This window comes from Echeneis naucrates, chromosome 3 (assembly GCF_900963305.1).
Source record: "Echeneis naucrates chromosome 3, fEcheNa1.1, whole genome shotgun sequence".
Taxonomy (NCBI): Eukaryota; Metazoa; Chordata; class Actinopteri; order Carangiformes; family Echeneidae; genus Echeneis; species Echeneis naucrates.
The window spans coordinates 15,766,127-15,787,203 of NC_042513.1; the positions used below are offsets into that span (position 1 = coordinate 15,766,127).

Consider the following 21,077-nt stretch of genomic DNA (forward strand, 5'->3'; position numbering starts at 1 on the left):
AACGATTGCAGAGCTGATACCTTGGCGCCTTTGGCTAATCCTGGCCCACACTCATGACTACAGCCGAGCTCACACAGTTGGGATTGAATCGGTGTGAATGGAGGGAGGAGGTGGTGGCGGTGTTGGGGGCACAGCAGATGTTAACAGTGACAAAGGGTGTTTTTTTGTTTTTTTTTGGGGGGGGGGGTAATCCTGCACTGTCGTGACGTCCCATTTAGCTCTTCTTCACCAGGTTGCTGCCGTATGAGGCTGCCTGCTGGTGGGTGGCGTTCATGAGAGAGGGCAGCAATCGCAGGATTACATTTTCAGATTAGATTAGAATTCTCTCTCTCTTCATTCATCTCACTGTCAACCTCATCTTTCTCTGTCCTCCTTTATATATTTATTTATTTGCTTGTTCATCTTTTCTCATTTTCTCAGTAATCCCTGAGCTGTCTCTGCGCCACACAAACTACTATCCCATGTGTTCATTTCATCAAGCCAGAGACATTTCACTCTCAGGCACCATAAACTATTGACACTACATGGATACAACAGCTGGAAGCAGCACAGAGAAGTATCACATTTAAATTCAGTTTGAATCCATTTACGTGGCTTTGAGAACTGACAATGTGACTGGATCAGGTGTTTAATCAGAGATGAGCCTGTTGCCATTACTAGCCGAAACAACTTATTAGCTGAGTAAGTGGCAACTAAACAACCAAAGAAACAAACCGGAAAAAAACTAAACAAAACAAAACAGGGAATCTGTTCCAAAAAATGTATTTTATTTTATTTTTTTTTTTGGTTTTCATTTTTGAATATTGGTGAGAAATCGCTCTCATCTTCTCACCTCCTTCTTCCCTCACTCTCACAGATGCAAGGTGAAATAACTCATACAGTTCATATATAGAGGCTCCATGTTTGATTTTAATGTAAAAATGAACCTTTAACCAGCAGTCAAACACCAAAGAGGGATTATTACTGTGCAAAGAATTGCGCCTGCTTTAGTCGTACACAGTGTAAACCACTTTAAAGGTTCCTACAGTCTGAAGGCAGACATCAACGGTCCACATATTCAGAAGCTGATGCTCAAAATCAGCTGACTTTAGGGATTTTGTGATGCCACAACAAACTGTTGCTCTCAGCAACACTCCCAAGTCTGGTCCAACCCGCACCCACCAATTCAACCTTGCAGGATTTGTCGTTCTGTGGGGTCGTCACCTGAAAAATGATTGATTTATTATTGAACCAATCAGAGTAGAGGGTCAGGTACTCTCTTTTGATTGGCTGACTGACCTGTTTTTACTAGAGTTCCAGAGAGAAGATGAAACACTACGTCCTCTCTCCTGATCAGGCAGAACCACCTACATATCTTCTTATGGATATCAACACTTGGGATAAAGGAGTATCGAGTTCTTGTGGTTGTTTTGTTTGTATGGATCTGATTAACATGTGACCTTACAACCTGATTTAATGTTTTAAAATAATCCTGTTTTTGGAAATTCTACTTTTATGAGACCTGGGTCATTCAAATTCTGCCATTTTAATTTCTATGTGTTTTGATCTCATATGCAGAAATATCTGCTAATGGCAACAGCATATACATCTACTGATGAGATCCTAACACACCCATAAAGACATTAGAAAAGCTTCATCTGTTTTAACTAATGCCTCCATAACATGCACCAAACTGAGCATTGTGAGGTAAAAAATAACATCACAATCAGTCAACGAATGGCGAATCCATCGACCTACTTCATGAAATCCTTCCAACCCCAACAGCACAGATCAGCTGATACCTCTGGAAAGCCACCAATCGCTTTGCCTTCCATGAAAGCTCCGACAGGCTGAGGCATTGATCATTTCTCCCGGCCTTATTGGTCCTGGAATTGTCCCGCTGTAAACATGAACTTTTATCCTTTCAGCAACGCGCTCCTAATCCCACAGAGGAGATTATACCAGCAGGTCATTTAAGAGGATCAAGCCGTGGGGGGGATTTGAAATGTATCCTGAGGGGAGATTCAGGAATACTCTGGGGAAGAATAGGCGAGGGATGGATGCATGGATGGGAAGAAAGGAGACTCTTTGGCTTTGCCACTCACCTATATCTGTCTCTTTGTGGTTCTTGATGAGTTCAGCAAGCTCAAAGTTCCCAGCAATGATAGCAACCTGAAGACAGAGAGGAGGAAGAAACAGAATCAAAGAAAGTAAAAAAAAAAAAAAAAGTTACTCTATCATCTTTAAAGAGTACAAAAGAAAATGCTCTTTGTAAACTGTCCCACTACAAATACAAAACTCTCCGCATGAAAAAAAATCTGTCTTTTTTTTCATAGTTTGTGCTGATTCACTGATTCCTTCCAATCTCCATGCTTTTAATCATCTGTAGCTAGGAATCTGGTAATCTGCACACACACACATACAAACTCATGATTCATTCACATATGACACGATGTTGTGCACGTGTAGAGTCACATGTTTCGTGAAGGAGAGAGCTGAAGAGGCTTTTAAGTTTTCAGAGTGAGAGAGAGAGAGCGAATGTGTGAGCAAGAGCAAGAGAGGGAGAGTGAGAGAGCGAGAGAGAACCGGATATACTGGGAGATGCAACGGAGCTGTAAAATTCATGAATAAAATTGCTGATTGATTTTCCTTCTTTGTCTGTCTAACAGTGGACACCTTTACTTGTCCTGAAAATTATACTGATTCAGAACTATTGCTTTTATTACCTATAATTTGGCAATACTTAATCTATAATCTGGGAATAAACGCAGCAGTCCATAGACCTTTTAATGCTATTGTCATATATTTTCTATTTTTAATGTATTGCCATGCATGTGTATAGCACATTCTGTTGTCTGAGAGGTGATGTATGAAATTTGAAGTTTTTCTTTAAAACAACTAAATTGGAGGAGAAAACCATTGACAAGCCAAATAGGTTGAAATCTACTGCAGCAGAATTTACCAGTGAAAGGTTGCATAATACATTATAATCAACAGTTTGTCACATCTGCTACATTACAACACAGTGCTCTTTATTCTAATATTGCATAACATTGACAGAAAATTGTAGTAAAACCATCTAGGCTATCCAATGAAGACTCAGTCCTAAAATGTCTACATTTTAAAAAGCACACTCTTTTGTTCTGCTGGGATTTTTTGGGGGGCTATTCAATGAACTCATGGTCACTTAGTGGCCCCTGCAGTAGTGTGGAGTAGTGTGTCCTGAGAACATCCACTGGGGGGCAGCAAAGATGTTTCCTCCTGAACTGGCCAAAGAGATGATGATGCCTTCAGTGACCCAGATCACGGCCTGTTGTCATGATGCTGCTTACAGTCAGTTGCACACTTTACAGTAACGGTCTCATGTGAGAATCACCAGGGTAAAAATAGCCAGGTCCATTTTCCACACAAATGTCAGTGTGTACATGCGCATGCATGCACGCACGCACACACACACACACACACACACACACACACCTCAAGGGAAACTGAGCAGCATTATATAATCCTGTTCTGATTCCTGAAGAAGATATTCAGGAGGAAAGGAAAGAAGGGAGAGAGGGAGAGAGAGTGAGAGAGGATGATGGAGAGCAGGTGTATTATTAAAGCAGAGTTAGCTGGAATAGTAATTCTCTGCCCCTTCCAACTTGCACACTTGCGCACACACGCACACAAAAGCAGTTGACCTTGTCTTTACGTAAATGAAAAAGCAGCTTAAATTTTTCATCATTTTCTTTCTTTCTTTGAATTCAAACGAGAGTCAATTAATTTAATCTTGTGCTTCTTCGTGGAGGCTAATGTGATGTTTCCTGTGAGTGAGCTGGAGGAGGGGCGACATATCCGCGATGATGGATGTTGGCTGGATCTCCCACTCACTCGCTCATTCAAGGATCTTTCTGTAGTGCACGCTGCTACGTGTGGCAAATCTATGACAGCCTATTGTCCCGGAGGAACACTGATCCCAGAGCAGACTCAGAGGATGGCACTGAATAACATGTCAGGAAGAAGTGACAGCGACAGATGAAGTCCTCATTTCCACTGTGACCTAAAAACTGATGCTGAGCTAATTGTAAACCTGAGGTGGTTGAAGTGCAGGAAGATATCCTCTATGGCAGCCCAGAGAACTCAACACAAACTAATCCATAAAACATCTTCATCAGGTTGTCATTACAATGGAAGTGTTGCCGGGGAGGACAGAAAAGTGGTGGACTAAGCTGGAATGTATTTGCACAAATGTGATAGAATACCTGTATTATGGTACATTATAATAATACATGTGTTAAAATAAATGTATTAGTACATTTCCCCTTTACTTCTTGTTTAGAATCTAGTCAGAAATCTTTTAATCATTTTAATGTCCCCTGTGAAACACTTGCCTGCACCAGATTTGAGATTTTTGCCTTAATGGGTCCAGTGGCATCAAAACTAATTTGTAAATGGTGTGTTGTGATGGGGGCCAGCCCTGCACTTTCCAAAGTAACCTATTAAACCATAGTTGGAGCACTGATAAGACACTCAGCCCCCACTTTGAATACCTAAGAAAACCCTGAAAAGGTTGATTTTCATTCAATGTCCATGTGTTCCAGACTTTCTGTTTATAAAATCTAAGGATCTAAAATAAGATCTGTGAAGGATATAAACAACAGTTTCAGTGCTGCTTCAGAACAGCTACAGTTCAATCAGAGTCTCAGATTGGTGAATAGACGACTAAACTGCTTGTTTGCTTGTCAGTTAATTCTGCTTTCAAGATTCATGTCAATGTGGACAATACAATGACACAAACTATTGTCCAGTTATCATTTTTCAGAGTTCAGAGTTACAAGTTGTTAAGGTCGCTAAGCAATAAGTACCACATTTTACAATGTAACAGTAAAACACAAGCTAAAATCGCTCTCATTTCAGTTTGGCCTACACTGTTTCACAGCTACACCTTCACAGACTTTGTCTAATGAAGTATGCAGCCCCTGAACTGGGACTCAGCCACAGAGTGAAATTTTGGATCTGAAGGCTGAGGACCAACTTAACCTCTGAAGTACTTTGACACCTTGGACAATAAAGTGAGAATTGCTTCACTTCAACAACCTACACACATCAGATAAGTCTCTGTATTTGGCTCTGGATGAAATGGCGAGTGTCTCTCACAGAAGAAAAGAACTTTGGTTGCAGGATTTTAATCAAAGATTTAAGCAGCCCTGGCTGCTTATCACTAAATTCCATTACATTATGCGATTTTTCTCCTCAGCCAGTTGTCTTCGTCCTTCTGGATGCTAAGACATAAAATCCGGCCTGATCACACTGAGCAGCAAAGGGCGCTTGTGGTACACTTTCAAGCGTAACTTTAATTTGAATTAATTAAGTATGATTAAAAAAGCAGCTAACCAATAAGCAGAGGGAAGCACAGTCACAATTTTCCCCTCATTATGATTCAGCCACCCACCATCACCACCACTATACTGCCATCCCCCCCATCACCACCCCCACATTGATTCTTTTTCCCATTCTCCACAGGTTGTCATGGAGACATATGGTTGTGTATAGCAAAGAAACTGGGGGGAAGGGAAGGAGGAGGAGCTGTGTTGTGAATGGCTTACAGCCAAGTGGAACATCAGCAGAGGCAACAAATTGGCCAGCTCAGGGCCAAGAAGGCGATTCTCCAGCTGCTAAATGCTGCGCTGTGTTCAGCAGCTGGTTGCTCATTTTCTCCAGTTTGTTGCTGAACGCATGCGCCACAGTGTATTTTTCCACCTCCATGAGAGCGCCAAGACTGAATCAGCCAGCTCAAAATCACAACAGGCACCCAAAAGCCACTGAAATAAAGTTGAGGGAAATTTTTAAATCACAGATGATTCTTTAGATCGAACTAGCTCTTTCAGATGACACAAATGTCCATGGTCATATATAGTCTAAAGCAGGGCCCACGACGATGCTTTAGACTCTCCATGGAAATGTCGCGCAATTGATTCGTGATGGGTGTGTCATCAGGGAAGCTGAAATTAGGGTTGCTTGTATGCGATACATTTCACTGTGGGTGCACCACATGTAACAAATAAAGAATCTCGAATCGTGAATCTTGGTTTCTTGCAGGCAGCCTACTGTTTGGCACAGCAGCTGTTGCATTGCATTGTAGTATTACAGGCGCCTCATACAACCGGGCCATTAAAAATGTGATAAGTGAAACCATCTTGCGGGCCGGATATGATTGGATCCCGGGCCAGATGTGTCCAGGGGCCTTGACTTTGACACATCTTTTAGATGTTACCCTGCTCCAACACACCTGATTCAAATGATAAGCTCGTCATCAAGCTCTGCTGAGGTCTGATAAGGAGCCACTCATTTCAATCAGGTGTGTTGGAGCAGGGAAACATCTAAAACATGCAGAAGAGTAGCTCTCCAGGACTGGAGTTGGACACCTGTGGTCTAAAGGGAGATGACCTCCAAAACTAAATTCAAATTTGGACCATTGGTTTGATAAAACAGAGAGAAACCTAGATGTTTTTCTGGTTACTAAACCAGAAATACATCTTCAGATATCAGCACTTCAGATATAACGTGAACCTGTAAAATGCAGAACCTACGAGGTGAAATTGATACAACGTTGAGAGGAACAGCGAAGCCAAGCAACTTGCTAGATTTGTGTCAAACATTTTGGCCTCAGACTCATCAGAGTCCCCATTTAATTCTGAGTCATTTCGTATTTCAGGCGCTTTTGCACCTGAAACATAAAATGGGGCGGCTGGAGAGTGGGTTTCCCTGCTTGCAAGTCTTGGACCGCTGTACTCAGCAATTGTTGCTATGGCACCAAACTCAACTGCTCTCTGGGGATTGAAGTCAACCAAAATTAACATTTACCCATCTATTTATACGCTTAAAAAAAAATCAACACAACAAGATGTGATTACACAGTGACATGGGACTCGGTAATACTTTGACAATCCTGTAGCATACTTCACTGAGGATGTATCACTGGTGGCTGGGATTTGCCACATGTGTTTCCAAATATGAGGGCAGAAAGAAATGCAAATGGGGAAATAATGTTTCACTTACAGTATGTCTGAAAAGGCAAAGGGAAGAACAAGACAGTGTGTGAGGGGAGAAAGAGGGCAAAATATAAAAGGTGAAGAAGGAAGTGGAAAAGAGACAATGACTAATGAGGAGTGCAGAAAGAAATGAGATTGGAGGAGTGGCATGGAAGAAAGTGCAGGAGAGACAAAGAAAGTGGAGGTGGACATTGAGAGAAGGGAGGAAAGGTAAATGAAATCAGTCTTTGTAAAGAGGATGAAAGGATTAAAGGAGCACAAAGGTTAGACTGGAGAGATGCAAACATTGAGTGAGGAGATAAAAAGAGCAAGGAAGAGTTGGTAGAAGTGGAGAGGATGTGACCAGTTGTTGAAGGGGAAAATGAATTTTTATCTCTTTGAAAGCCCTCAATCCAGAGAACAGGGTGGGAGTTCTCTCTGCTGAAATTATTTTCCTTTGTTGTATGTAACAATGGTTAACAGGCAAAGCGCGCACACACGCACACACACACACGCACACGCAAACACACACACACACACACACACAAGCACAGTGTCAGACACTGAACTGACACATGATATTATCAAATGGCATGGCCAAAAGCCCACACAGTGTCCTAATTAAGAGTACATGCAGCAGTGTGTCATAAGCGTGCTTCTTTCAGTAGTGACTATCGCTGTTGCTTAACATTTGCACTTTGCAGTGTCCTACTCTGCACAAAGTAAAACACAAATACAAAAGAAAGCACACGCACAGAAACACGCACACTTGCTTCATGAAAGTCTGCCTTGTACTGCTTATGTTGCATATACTTTGAGCTGTGTAGTAAACAAATGAAATAGATATTTAGAGACTCGTAAGACAAATTTCAAATACAAAAGCTGCTCCAACTCCTCAAAAACCTATATAAGAGAAATGAAAAACAAAACACAAAATGGCTAATTGTATGTGGATACCACTTTTTTTGGTGTGCTCATTAATTTCAGTAAATGAAATATATGTATATATATATATATATTTTTTTTGTATTCTTTCCTTAACAGAGCCACAATCATCATTATAGCATCATCGGTAATCGGTACCAGGTATGCCACTCTAAGGGCCATCTTAATATTGTAACCATGACAACAAAGACCTTGTTTTATATCTAGGAATTACTTTTCTCCATTGTTAGTTTCCCATTTTAAGATCCATGCATACTAAATGTAGATGTTAAAGGGCCATATGTTCTAACAGTAAAAGTTGAAGGCCCATATGGTCTAAATGGTTCCATATGGTTCCAACACTTTGTGCCAGAAAATGCCTTCCCAGAAAAGCCCATAGACTTTTGGTAATGTGTTGCAAATCCATACAGCTAGACTTTTAGCAAGTTTATGATGCTTCTTGTATTTCAGGAATTATGTGCTTAATTAGTTGAAGCTAATACTTTTGCTGCACCACTCCCCTTTCCCTTTATCTGCTTTTACTTCAAAGATTTCCTAAATTTCCCACAATGCCAACTGCTCAGAAAACAGGTACAAACTTGGTGGATTCAGCTCTTGGCTCTTGTGTGTAGGTGGAGAGTGCAACTGCGATAAAGATAGAAAGAGCAAAGAGAGTGAGTTTTTCCACTTGAAAACAAGTGAGTCCACAGCGTGTCTAGTGGCTGCTTGCTGTTCTGCTCGTGAAGCTGCTGTCAGGATATGCTGATGTTTGTATCCCTTCCACAACAGATTTCCTTCTGTGTTAGTCGAAGACAGCACAGTATGTCATCGGCTGGAAGTAGCTGTAGGACTTCTAAAACCTGATGTTTCCTCTTCCTATGATGAAGACTCATTCTGCGTTGTGTGTTTCTACATTATCTACACCATTTATCTGTGCAGGGTTACAGGGCCACTGGAACCGTCCCATTTAATATTGGGCAAATGTGGGGTCCATCCTGGACAGTACACAAGTCTATCACTGGGCCAGCATATAGAGAAAGACCAGCTGGCCATCCTGCAGACACAGGGGGGAACATGAAAACACATGGACTGACCCAAGAATAAAGGTTCAAACCAATAACCTTTTCACTTCAACAGGGCTTACCATTACTGTGCTGTCAGATCTCAGCTGACCAAACGCTAACAGACATATACAGAGACAAATAACTGAGCTGGAGATCCAGAGCCCCAAACACAGGGAGAACGCTCTTTTCTTAAGGTGACAGCTCCAACCACAGAACCACTGTCCCCCAACAGTGGAAAAGAACGTGATTTCGATTAGAATAAGTATTTCCTCTACTTTAGATGACCTGTTGTCATGGCTAAAGCAAGAAAGGTCACAGGCAAAAGAAACAATGTAAATTACCAATTTACATAGGAATTAAACACCACTCCCATCTCTTATTCTTACATTATTGTGCACTTTGTTGCTCGATATGTCCCTTTGCTTCTGTCATCATTACCACAACCATGGGATGTTGCCTAGCAATAAAGCCAACTATGGGGTCTTTACAACCTGTGGCCTTGTTTGACTCTGCATCTGTAACATGGCATAATGCTTAAGAACGTTAAAGCTTCATTCTAGCCAATGATCATCGGGGCTGGACTCCACTGGCTGTGAAAAGAGATCAGGTATTGAAGTATATGTGAAAATGTCTCTACTTCTCTCTTAATTTTTCAGCTCAATAAATGTTTTCCTAAAAGGCTTGTGTTCTCAGAGATCTCTAGTTTTAAGTCTTCTTCAATTCCTTTTGAAGGAAAATAGCCTATAAAGCTAGCTATGTATTCGGGTGTGGCTCCTGGACTGTACCACACACAGTGAGCTTTCTGATAGTAAGAACTACTCCTCAGCTTCACGCTCTCCTCAGATATGTTCCTTTCTGGTTTAAAAAGAAAACAAGCAACAAAGCTGAATTTTACAAACCTAAAAAATGGCAACTCACTAACCAGGATGTCCTGTCACAGTGACTTTACACTTGGTCTAAAGATCAGCATCAACCCATCATTTCATTGCGGTCTCAACTCGTCTCGATAATTACCATCAAATAGAGAAATAAATGTAAAAGCCTGATGATTATTGTCTATGCTAAATTCATCCACATGAATCAGAGCAGATTACTGATCCTGGAACCTCCACTTCAATAAAAGTAAAGCATCATGTAGAGGAAACATATGACAAGGCCCCGGCTAAAAACCAACTGGATGCTCAAGCTCTGACTAACACCCGATGCACTCTCCATTCCAGTCCAGACTCATGCACTTCACGTACACTCCAGCTAGTGAAGCTCCGCTCCGCTGGAGTAGCTGTGGAGGACCGCCGAGGACCCCATGGGCTTGCCCATCATACGCCTGCCTGAATAAGGCTCTTTTGTGACTCCGGCATAGCTTATGAGTTAATCATGGCAGATAGGACGCTCTCAGCTAATTTTTCTCAGAGTTAGATATGCACATACACACCAGTACACATGCAGATGCGTAGATGAAAAAGCTGCTCTCATAATCACACAAACGCTGAAATAATTCCTGTACAATTGTGTCACTAGTTTAATGCTTCATCCATGCAATGCTGCAACTTCATCTCTGTTGCAGTTCTCACATTTTCTTTCTAGTAAATTATAGGACTATAAATATTACTAAAGCTTCTCCTTTTAAAAAAAAAATCAATGTAGTTTCTCACTCCACATCTGCTCCAAGACAAAAGTGACACTGTTTGATGCCCCCTCTCCTCTAAACCCTGTTTCACTAAAACAAATCTAATATTGGCCAGCAAGACATTCGCAACAATCCCTGGTTGCAACTGACCTTGACCATTTTACACTGTTGCCATGGTAACAAATGAGCCCAAGAAAATGTGCAGCGACTAAAAAAGTGTTTTTTCTATCCTGAAAGCTGAAATAAATCTACTATAAGATGTGTTTTTGTTTTTTTGTTTTTTTTCCACCCTACCTGAAATGGACTCTGGCTGTTGTAGTTCTTCACTTCCTTGTCAGCTCCACGAACCAGCAGCACCCTGGCACAGTTATCCTGAGGAGGGGGAAGAGAGAGGAGAGAGGAAAAATCATTGAACTGAAGCTGAGGAAACATCTGAAGCACTGAGGTCCTCTCATTTCTATCCTACTTTGTTCAGGAGCTAGGAACAATTTCCCTATCTTTCAGTCACATGAGCAGAATTTCCACAAAAGCACAAAAAAGTGAGAAGGAGCTGATGTGTGAGTGAACGTCTGAACATCCCAGCACAGAGACATAGGAAAGACAACAGAACATCTATTACCTATATGAGGAATGGAGCTTCACTCGCAGTTAAGTGTATATCTATTGCTCCACTCAGAGAGGAAGAGGGAGTGAGAGCAAGAGAGATAGATAGTGAAAGGGAGGGAGAGGGAGCGAGAAAGAACAGAGAGATGGAGAGTGCTGAGGGGTTTGAATCTACTGCACAAATCGCCCACAAAGTGCTCAACCACGCATGTACTGTGCACACACACATGAATATAAATACTTTTTTTAGATCCACAATAAGCTATTGAGAGTTGAAACATTGCTCTGAGTCTCAAACAGATACTGATACACAACCATAATCTGCGGAGCCTTGTTGGTATTACAAACATCTCTGTGATTAGACATTTAACATCTTATTTTAAGACATGCATCAGTCGGTTATTTTTACTCATGGACGTTTCCATCTGGAGTATGGCAATCCCACAGTGTGTTTTTCTCCCCCCCATGTACAAATGCTACATTTATAAGGAAGCTTTAAACGTGGAAGCCTGAGACTGGTTTCAGAGCTGTGAATTGAAGCAGTGGCGCTTTTACCTTAAGAAGATGATTAGAAAAGGAGAAAAATCCGAGGAGGAGGAGATGATTTCAACTTTTTTTTTTTTTTATATCAGATCCCCATTTGCCATTGAATTGTAAAAGTAACTACACTTCCTGGGTGCCTGAAATTTAAAATAAACGTCCCACATTTTAACGCCAGTGTTATCTATAAGAAGATATCATAATCCTGTCATATTTAGAGAGTTATTTCTCCATGTTTGAGCAAGAAACCTGCCTTTTTCTATCCTTAAATTGGCAAATCAGCTCTTTGTAACACTCCCCCATGTTTATGTGTGACACTCACTTGATTTGATAAACTTGTGAATAAAGTCAGTTAAGATTGCAATCCACCTGACCCTTTGACTGGAGCATTACTGCTTCACTTCTGTGTGTTTGTCCAGTGATTCTCATCCTCCCTCTTTGACATGACATCTAGAGTCATTTCTCTACATCAGTCACTCCCATTGGCTGAGGTTGTGGTGATTCTGACAACGAGACTTGACAAAATTGGCAATTACAATTTTGTAAAAAAAAAAAAAAGAGAACGCCTTAATGTGGGTTGAGGAGCTTTAAGCCCATTCTCAACTGTTCAAAAATCCACTATGACCCAACAACATCCAGCACTGGACGGCAATGTAAGAGGCCACAACCAGCATAAAGACTGAGGTAGCATGAATTTCCCTTAAAAGTCCTACAAACTGTTATTCTTTTAAATGTTATCTTAATGTTTATATCAGTAAAAAAAATTGATTAATTAAAAAGGATGGTCAGTTTTACATCTCCTCTCTCACGCTTCTTTCTGGAGTTTTAGGGACAACAGGTCAGTCAACTAACTGAAATAGAGCAGATCCGTGCAGATGGGCGGGGCTTGACTGTTAAATTGTGACATCACAAATTCCCAGAAGTCCTGACAGCTGGTTATACAGGCTGTAAGCATTTTTTTTCTTTTTTTTTGTGGACTGAGACCTTTGATACATTCACAGTATTAATACAGAACCTGGACCTGAATTATAATCAAAGACCACATGGAGGTCTACCTCTAGACTGTATGGATCTTTAACATCTGCCTGCGGACCATATGGACCTTTAATAACTAAAAAGGTTCATAAAGCAAAAGAAAATCTAGGATGTAGCTTGGATATGTTGGAGACTTCAGCTTCAAATGGATTTTCCTTGTGCACTTCATGTTGTGTTAATGGCTGGAAATCACACTGGGGAGGACTGTCCAAGATTCTCTGTAGACATTTTTAGTTTTTTAGTTTTAATGCTACATCCTGCTGGAATCTGCTCAGTACTCCGTCTATCAAGAAGTAAGAATTCATGTAATGTATGATGTAAAGGAAATCAGTCTAATTACAAAATAATCCAGGTTACATCAGCAGCCTGTTTCTGAAATGCAGCCTTCCGTATCGCTGCCTCAAAACTGAAGTGCTCAGCTTGATGCTCAATATTTTTTTTATTGTCAGTATATTAAAATACGAAAACTAATAATGACAGATCCATGTTATCCATATTTCTTAATGATGACAGTCAATTAATGTTGACTAAGAAGGGATGTGTCCTTATATAAAAAAACTTAAGAAAATGCCAAATATGGAGCAATTCGCCACTTAAAGTCTTCTGTTTAAGTGACATTTGCTTGTTTTGTTTTTTTTTGACTGACCAGTAAGAAATGATCCTACAGGTCACACACATCTGTCAGCATGTTATTATGACGTCAATGCCACCAGTTTTTGTTGCTAGGCAACATCTAGTGTTCATATTAATGATGATAGGAGCAAAGGGAAAAGTGAGGCAACAAGGTTTATAGAGCAACAAAGTCCATGTCAAGAGGTTGGTGTGGATGGATAGTCCAACAAAACACAGGAATATGACACAGCACAGCAGTGTTCGATTCCCTTGTGAAAGTTTATGCCATTTCTTTTATCCATGACCATTTGTTGTTTTTGTTGGAACCAAACAATCACGAATTTGTAGTTCTCAACTACTGACCTTTATTATGGTATCCCATGGTAAAAAAAAGATATGCTGATCTTGTGAAAGTCGTTACAGTATATTGTAACCATAACAACCAAGACAGAGCACGCACATCACCAAAGGGGTGCTATTTCAGGAGACGCTCTTATGGGTGACATCAGAGAATTGAGAAAACAACCATTGGTAGTAATGCAACCTTGTTTAAAAAAATATTATTTGATTGATGAAAAGGAACCTATCACTCCTCGAAAGCTGCATTTCACACCCTTGAGCTTCCTCCCAGCATTGTGTATGAGCAGAAAATGGAAGATGGTTGAAGACAATGACCAGCGCACAGAGGGTACAGAGGTAAACAAAATAATCTTTCCTTAAAGGAAATAAATGCTTGACTATATTCAAACACATCAAGGCTGTTTTCACTTCAAAGCCAGGCTTCTCTGCTGAACTGTTCATGCTCCAATGGGGATGCGTAAAACAGTCTCAGATGAGTGGCTGTACAAACAAATGTTAGAGGCTGCTGCTGTTAGTATCTGTTGGGTAAGTGCTCCGAGGTGGTCACTAATAATGCATGCCCCCCTACCCATGAATAAATTAATGAATGAATAAATAAATAAACAAACCTGGTGACCTGAGCAGCACGGTGGCGCAGTGGTTATCGCTGTAGCCCCGCAACAAGAAGGGTGTGGTTCAATTCCCGGTGAACATGTCTAGGTTAATTGGTAAATTGGTGACGAGTAATGAACTGGGCTATAGCAAGGAACAGTGACCCCTCCAGAGACTAGGGAATAGACCAGAGACTGGACCCCTGCAGAGAGTAGAGACTAGACGAGACACCGGACCCTCCCACCCAGAGATTGCCCCCCCCCTCCCCCAAATGAGAATCGCAATTATTATATGAATCGATTTTTTTTTTTTTTTTTTTGGGCACACCCCTACTGGATACTGCTATTCTTACAAAAAAAAAAACATCTATGCATTTGTTGTGGACTACATTCAACAGCAAATTACAACAAATTGTAGTGAGCATTTATAGCAGCAAGTGTGTGTGCATGTGTGTGTGTGTGTGTGTGTGTGTGTGTGTGTGACTGAGTCTGAATAAACCAGTGTGTGTTCATGGTGACGAAGGAACATGTGACAGTCATCCTCACAGAATCAATTGAACTCTATTGCTCAGAAGAATGAAACACATCAGGCATCAACATAAACCAACTTTCAATTAGGACACTTTCATTGTTAGGTAATGTGTTTAAACAATTCTGAGTAGTGTCAGAAATGTTGAACTCATTTTTGGAGAAGGTGGAGCTCAGGGGGAGTGAGGGGTGGATCTGGTCTGCTCTGTGCTTTCTATGGGAAGGCCCAGTATGCACAGTCTACATGTGTTTTAAAAGCAGTTGATCATATTCAAGGTGTACAAAAGTCGTCATTACATGGAGCTCTGTCAGAAACAACTCTCCCAGTTTACTATGTGAGGCAATTAGAGACAGACTATCAATGGGCTGTTTATTTGAACTCTTGAGGATACTCTCCATTGAGCATGATAAATAACATAAGAGGAGAAATGCAAATAGCACCCATCCCCATGGGAAAAAGGAAACAAGCAGCCTGTGAACAGAAGCAACTGCGCACACAGTGAAGGCGAGCACAGAGCATTTAAGACTGCTCACACTACTGTGACATTTTATTTAGGAAGGACGCTATCATGTCTGATATCTAAATGATGGCAACAGTGCCTCAGTGGGTTTGGACTTGGCTTTGGAACAGGAGGGTCACCAGTTCATGTCCCAGCTCAGAAAACGAAATGCAAGGTGTGTGGACTGGTGGACGGAGAGGTACCAGTCCACCTCCAGGGCACTGCCGAGGTGCCCTTGAGCAAGGCGCCGTCCCCCAAAAAAACCACTACAGGTGTGCTGAGCAATGACGGTGCCTTCACTCTGGAACCTCTCCACTTGTTTGCATAATATGGAATGTGTGTGTGTGTGTGTGTGTGTGCGTGTGTGTGTATACATACATATGTACGTATGTATGTGTGTATGTCAGAATGTAAATGTAATTTTGTTGTGTGTACAATGACAATAAAAAAAGATAATTCTTCTTCTACGCATTAGAGACCAAGAAAATTGAGGCTCTGCATCAATTGAGTTGAGGATTTAGATTTCCAAGTCATGGGAATAATATGCAGGTTAAAAGCTCTCAGCTTCACTTTTCAGACCCAGTCTAGATCCACTTGTACATTATGTATATATCCAACAGATGATGCTCTCCTCACCATCATAAAATACTACCAGATGCATCCCATGCACGTACGCCCCTGCTCACCTGATTGTATAGGGCACAGATGTGTAGAGCAGAGTTTCCTGATGCATTCTGGGCACTCATGTCTGCTCCATAAAACAGCAGATGCTCCAGGTGCTGCACGTGACCATGACGACAAGCCTGTACACACAAACACACACACACACACAGACGTAGGAACAGAGTTCACTCTCAAATGAGTCTGTATAGCTGCAATGAGGTAGCTTGAGCACTAGATGTCAATGTGGTGCAGGCAAGCGGCTCCTGCACTCTAAACTGCACCCTCAATTTGAACGTTTTGTTGAGAGATGGAAGGAAGGACTAGTCGTCGAGTGAGAGAAATGGAACCATAATCTGATAAACACGTGTGTCAAAAATAACATGCACAATTTCACATTAGCACAGTGTCCATCAGGGCAATATGTGAGAGACAGTTAGAAACATGCTGCACTCTGGTTTGTTGGTTTTTATGAGCCTTCAATGTTTTGACTGATGGTAACAGTCGGCTGGTTAGTGCGGGGGGCTAGTTAACATGAGGCCTGGTCCGGATGGATCTGGTGTTATGTTTTAATCACGTCTGATGGTTTGGAGCGTCAACCTGTCTTGTCCTCTTCCATTGTTTCTTAAACTCTCAATTTGAAACCAACAATTTTTATCATATTCAGAGGAATGAAGAGGAATGAAGGAATGAAGACTGGATCTGAATTGCTCTGTACTCTATCTTAATTGCGTAGTACAGTTTGTTAATTACATGATAGCCCCACCTCAATGCGTTCTCTATTTCATGGTCTATTTCCTTTAAATGGGACCATCATTTGAAAATGAATATTATGCTGTAGTGAAGACTTGAAACTAGAAACTAAGACCATAAATGCATTGGGAAAACAGTGACATTTTCACATAGACTTCAATACAATCTGACTTTTTTTGTAACAACCAGTTCAGCACCTGTTATGCAACAAATGGGAGAGTTTAACTGCACTTTCATGACCAGAAGCTATGAAGCATTAACCTCCACGCTACAACTGTGCATTGGTTTTTACTATTTTGATAAATGGATCTCAGTACTTTAAAGTCTGGAGCTGAATTAGATGATATAAAGTTCATTTTCACACTTTGTATCATCCTGCAAAATGTGAGAACGGTTTCTTTGGCAAAGGCATAGCTTCAGGATTTATTATTTTTGATATTAAGGTGGCGAAGGTTGAGTTTCACATGAACAAATCTGAGACGATGAAGATTAGGGGTTCCGCCATCAAACACGTGGATCACTATAAATACATGGTCTTTCATGGTCCTGAGGCATTCTGGGTATTCAGTTGTTCACTGTCCTGTCTGACAGCTGATTGTTATCATGTCTGAAATGGGACAGATGGGAAAAGGCAGAGATTTTGCAACTCGACAGGAAGAGCGATATAAAGAATCTGATAAAGCTGATGGCCTGAACACACATGCGCGTGCTCCCGCGCGTGTGCACACACACACACACACACACACTAATCAGTGTGTGTGGAGATGGTCAAAGTTTGTCACTACTGCAGGATGGCTCTCTTTAAATGGCTTTATCTACTTTAGTTGGGAACAGCTGCCAACACAGTCGCCCACAGGCAGAAAAGACTGCATGTGTGTCTGTGTGTGCTTAGGTAATACTTTCCCAACACAAGCTGTTCCAACTAAACACATGGCCAAAGACTTCGCTGTGCTCATCTGTGTGTGTGTGTGTGTGTGTGTGTGTGTGTGCATTTACCTGGTGGACCTCATGCCAGCCGTTCTCGTCCTGGCAGCAGACAGAAGCGTGGTGGTTGAGCAGGAGCTCGCAGCAGCCTGGGTCTCCACCCACCACCACACTGTGGTACAGCGGAGTCAGACCACGGCTGTCCTTGTAATCTGGAGAAGCCCCCAATTCCAGGAGCATCTGAAGAAAGACAGGAGACAGTGGGTCAGAGAAAACAGGTACGCTTGATTTACTGAGAAATATTTGTGGCCAGTTCAGACGTAAAGGGTCAGAAACAATGCTTCAAAAATGAATACATCAGTAAAGAACTGTTCTCTATTACCATGAGTGTGACATGGTTCCTGGACCTGGCAGCTTTGTGGAGGGCGGTCATCCCGTCTTTGGCTCTGAAGTCCAGATGAGCTCCTCCGTTCCTCAGCACCTTGATCATCTCCACCACACCGTCCAGGTGGGCAGCAAATGTCAGAGGGCTCTCTACAACGAGAAGCCAGATAATTGTAAGACTTCATGTTTCTGCAACAAAGCGCAGGAACAGCAGCTAGAACAAAAGGAATACTTCTAAAATAAACATCATTATTCCGATATCAACTATATCATATCTGCTTTATTTGCTTCTAGGTTTTCATAAGCTCGTAAACAAACTGCTACAGATTCACTGATCAAGTAAATCCATAGCGGCAGGGCATGGGACTCTAGGGACTGATACTGAGGATATGATGGCACAGTTTGTTTCTGTTCTACAACCCACAAGGGAAACGCTACTTGTACATTTCTGTTTGCTTTGTTTAATGTCACAGTTTCCAATAATAATTTTTTATTAATATTTAAATAAACAGCTTCACCAGCAAAACCAGATCCTCCAAAAAGTCTAAAGGTTGATGTTAAGAGTCCACTCTAGAGGTAGACCCCCATGTGGTCTTTGATTATAAATCAGGTGTAGGTTCTATATTAATATAGTGAAAGTATCAAATATCTCAGTCCATGGAGAAATGCTCACAGCCTGTATTCAGAAAGTGAGCCTTAAAACCAGCTGTCAGGACCTTTAAGACTGTGTGATGTGCCAAGAAAATGATCATTACCCAAAGCCTCGCTCCCCCTCCAACTTTCCAGGAACTGGTTTCTCTTAATGTCTACTTGAAATCTGGTGTTTTTATTGGATAACTCAGAAATCAACAGGTCACCCAATCAGAAAAGAAGATCTGCATCTCTCCTCACATTGGGTGACCTGTTGTTACTAAAGCTCCAGAGAGTTGATATCAGATAGATATCAACATGTCACCCCCAGGTGAACGTGTTCCTGTACCAGGTTAACCTCTGACAGCTCCTCTGGCTTCAGTCTGTTGACTTAACAAACTGTGTAACTATGGCAGCGAAACACAGGGTTTTGGCAGCTCCCAAACATTCAGAGTGATTCCAATCAGGTCTCGATAAACTGACACTGTGTGTGGTGAAATTGAAGGTGTTCTGACACTCTTTTATGTTTCATTGTAAGACAGAAAATCTGCAGCATTTACCCCAAGGAAATGAGTGGAATTAAGACAGCCTGCTCACAGGGTGGAGAATGTTAGGCTCATTCTGAAGAGAAAGGACTGACCGTCTGCAAAGCAGAGGATCTGTAAAATGCTGTAAAAGGTTGAAATAACTGTTCTATATAATAACTGAAATAACTTCAAACAAAACAAAGAAAAGAGACAAAACAAGAGCAAAAATTGTGAAAGTTTCCTTTAGCACAGCTTAATACGATACCCACATTTTTTATTGTAAGTCATTCTATTTTTATATACACTACTCACAGTTTCAGAGTATTAATTTACTTCACTTATTGCTTTATGTTTCTGGTCAGGCTATTTGACAAAGACTTGAATTGCTGTTTTTTTAAGATGAAAATCTCCTTCCTGTGGCCCTGAGGAAGTGAACAGAGCAATCAAACCTTCCCTGGTTGTTGTGGCATACAAGCTTTTGCATTTTTCAAATGTGTGAATAAAAGTCTCATTGTTCAAACACTGAGCAGGAATAAGTTGGCTTCTCCTGCAAGGGTGAAAATGATTTCTCTAATTGTACGGCAGAAAGAAGAGAGTTTTTTTTATTTTACATGATTTCATTTTACGCTCACATGCTGAGCTTCGCCTAGACACCAGAAAGCAGCTGAGCAACAGGTCCTAATCCAGCATTAAGGTGTTGACTTAACAATGGCTCTGAGAGCACATTAAGATAACCTCAATTCTCCGCTTAATAACCCTCTCTCCTTATAGACCCTTATTTCCCTCAATAGACCAGTTTTTTGCTCTGTCCACTCAGTGGCTTTTCTTAACAGCACCTGCACCTCTCAGATACCCTTGGCATGTTAATGAAATGGCCGTAAATAAACATAACTGTCACGTTAATACTGCTAAATGATTGTGATGAGCTTTTAAACACAGGCAGCTTCAGTCAACTGCTAAACATCCAGTTGTGAAACGTGTGGCGGTAATCCTCCAGTGCTGCACTGAAAGGAACCGTCGTCAGAGCAGATAAAGCAGCAAGGTTTTCCTCCTCACAGAGCACACCCTGCAGGTTTCTGCTGGCTGATTAGGTCCCTGTGTGTTAGTGTAGTTGAGTCTCATAGTATTTTTTGTGCCACAGAGACACCCCCTGCAGCGTTTTAACTAATGGCCTTGATGACTCCCTGGCAGGCCTCTGTGACTCACCTTTTCACTATAAACAGATATGCCTGATAGAGCGGCTGTGCAGCCAGGGTAAAATACCATAATTAAAGTGATATTTCAGTCAAAATCTGTGCTTAAAATACTGATCATCGAGATGTCACCCATTGGTTTGTGAATTTTTGTTTTGAAGCACATCAGCTCATGTCTACACACAAAGCCACCGTCATCACATCGTTCAAAGCTACTTTTTCACCCTTTTCATGGTTCGTATGTGTCAGCCATCGCATTTAGTGGATTGCTCTTCGGTCATTTGAACCAGCGAGATGTTGTTTTACTTCTCCAAACTAGAGTAGTAGCTATTTCGAAAAAGCATCCAATCTGTGAGACACTGACTTCAGTCAATAAACTCATCAAAGTTTGGTAAAATTTGGATCACCAATGGCTTCAACAATGAAGCTACTGCTGAATTGTTTTAAACCTTCATTCTCTCCACTGGCTGTTAAAAGAAGTCAGTTTGCATTGAAGTGTAGGGGAAAATGCCCTACCTATCACTGGATTTGCTGCCTCTGTAAATGTTTTCCTGGGGGGTTTATGGTCCCAGTCTCTAGTTTCAACTATTCTTCAATGCAACATGAGTTTCATGGAGCAGAGTATGCA

At 41.3% G+C, this 21,077-nt stretch overlaps 1 protein-coding gene across 1 annotated transcript in view; it reads right to left on the reverse strand.

The window, feature by feature from the left end:
• The window catches only part of shank2b (SH3 and multiple ankyrin repeat domains 2b), a 150,565-nt gene that overhangs the window by 76,421 nt on the left and 53,067 nt on the right, over positions 1–21,077 (reverse strand). The window contains exons 6-10 of the mRNA XM_029497817.1: positions 18,098–18,249; positions 17,788–17,955; positions 16,065–16,181; positions 10,905–10,982; positions 2,085–2,151 (exon numbers count right to left, since the gene is read on the reverse strand). Of these exons, the coding sequence (XP_029353677.1) occupies positions 2,085–2,151; positions 10,905–10,982; positions 16,065–16,181; positions 17,788–17,955; positions 18,098–18,249 (582 nt within the window). The remainder of the gene's footprint in view (positions 1–2,084; positions 2,152–10,904; positions 10,983–16,064; positions 16,182–17,787; positions 17,956–18,097; positions 18,250–21,077) is intronic.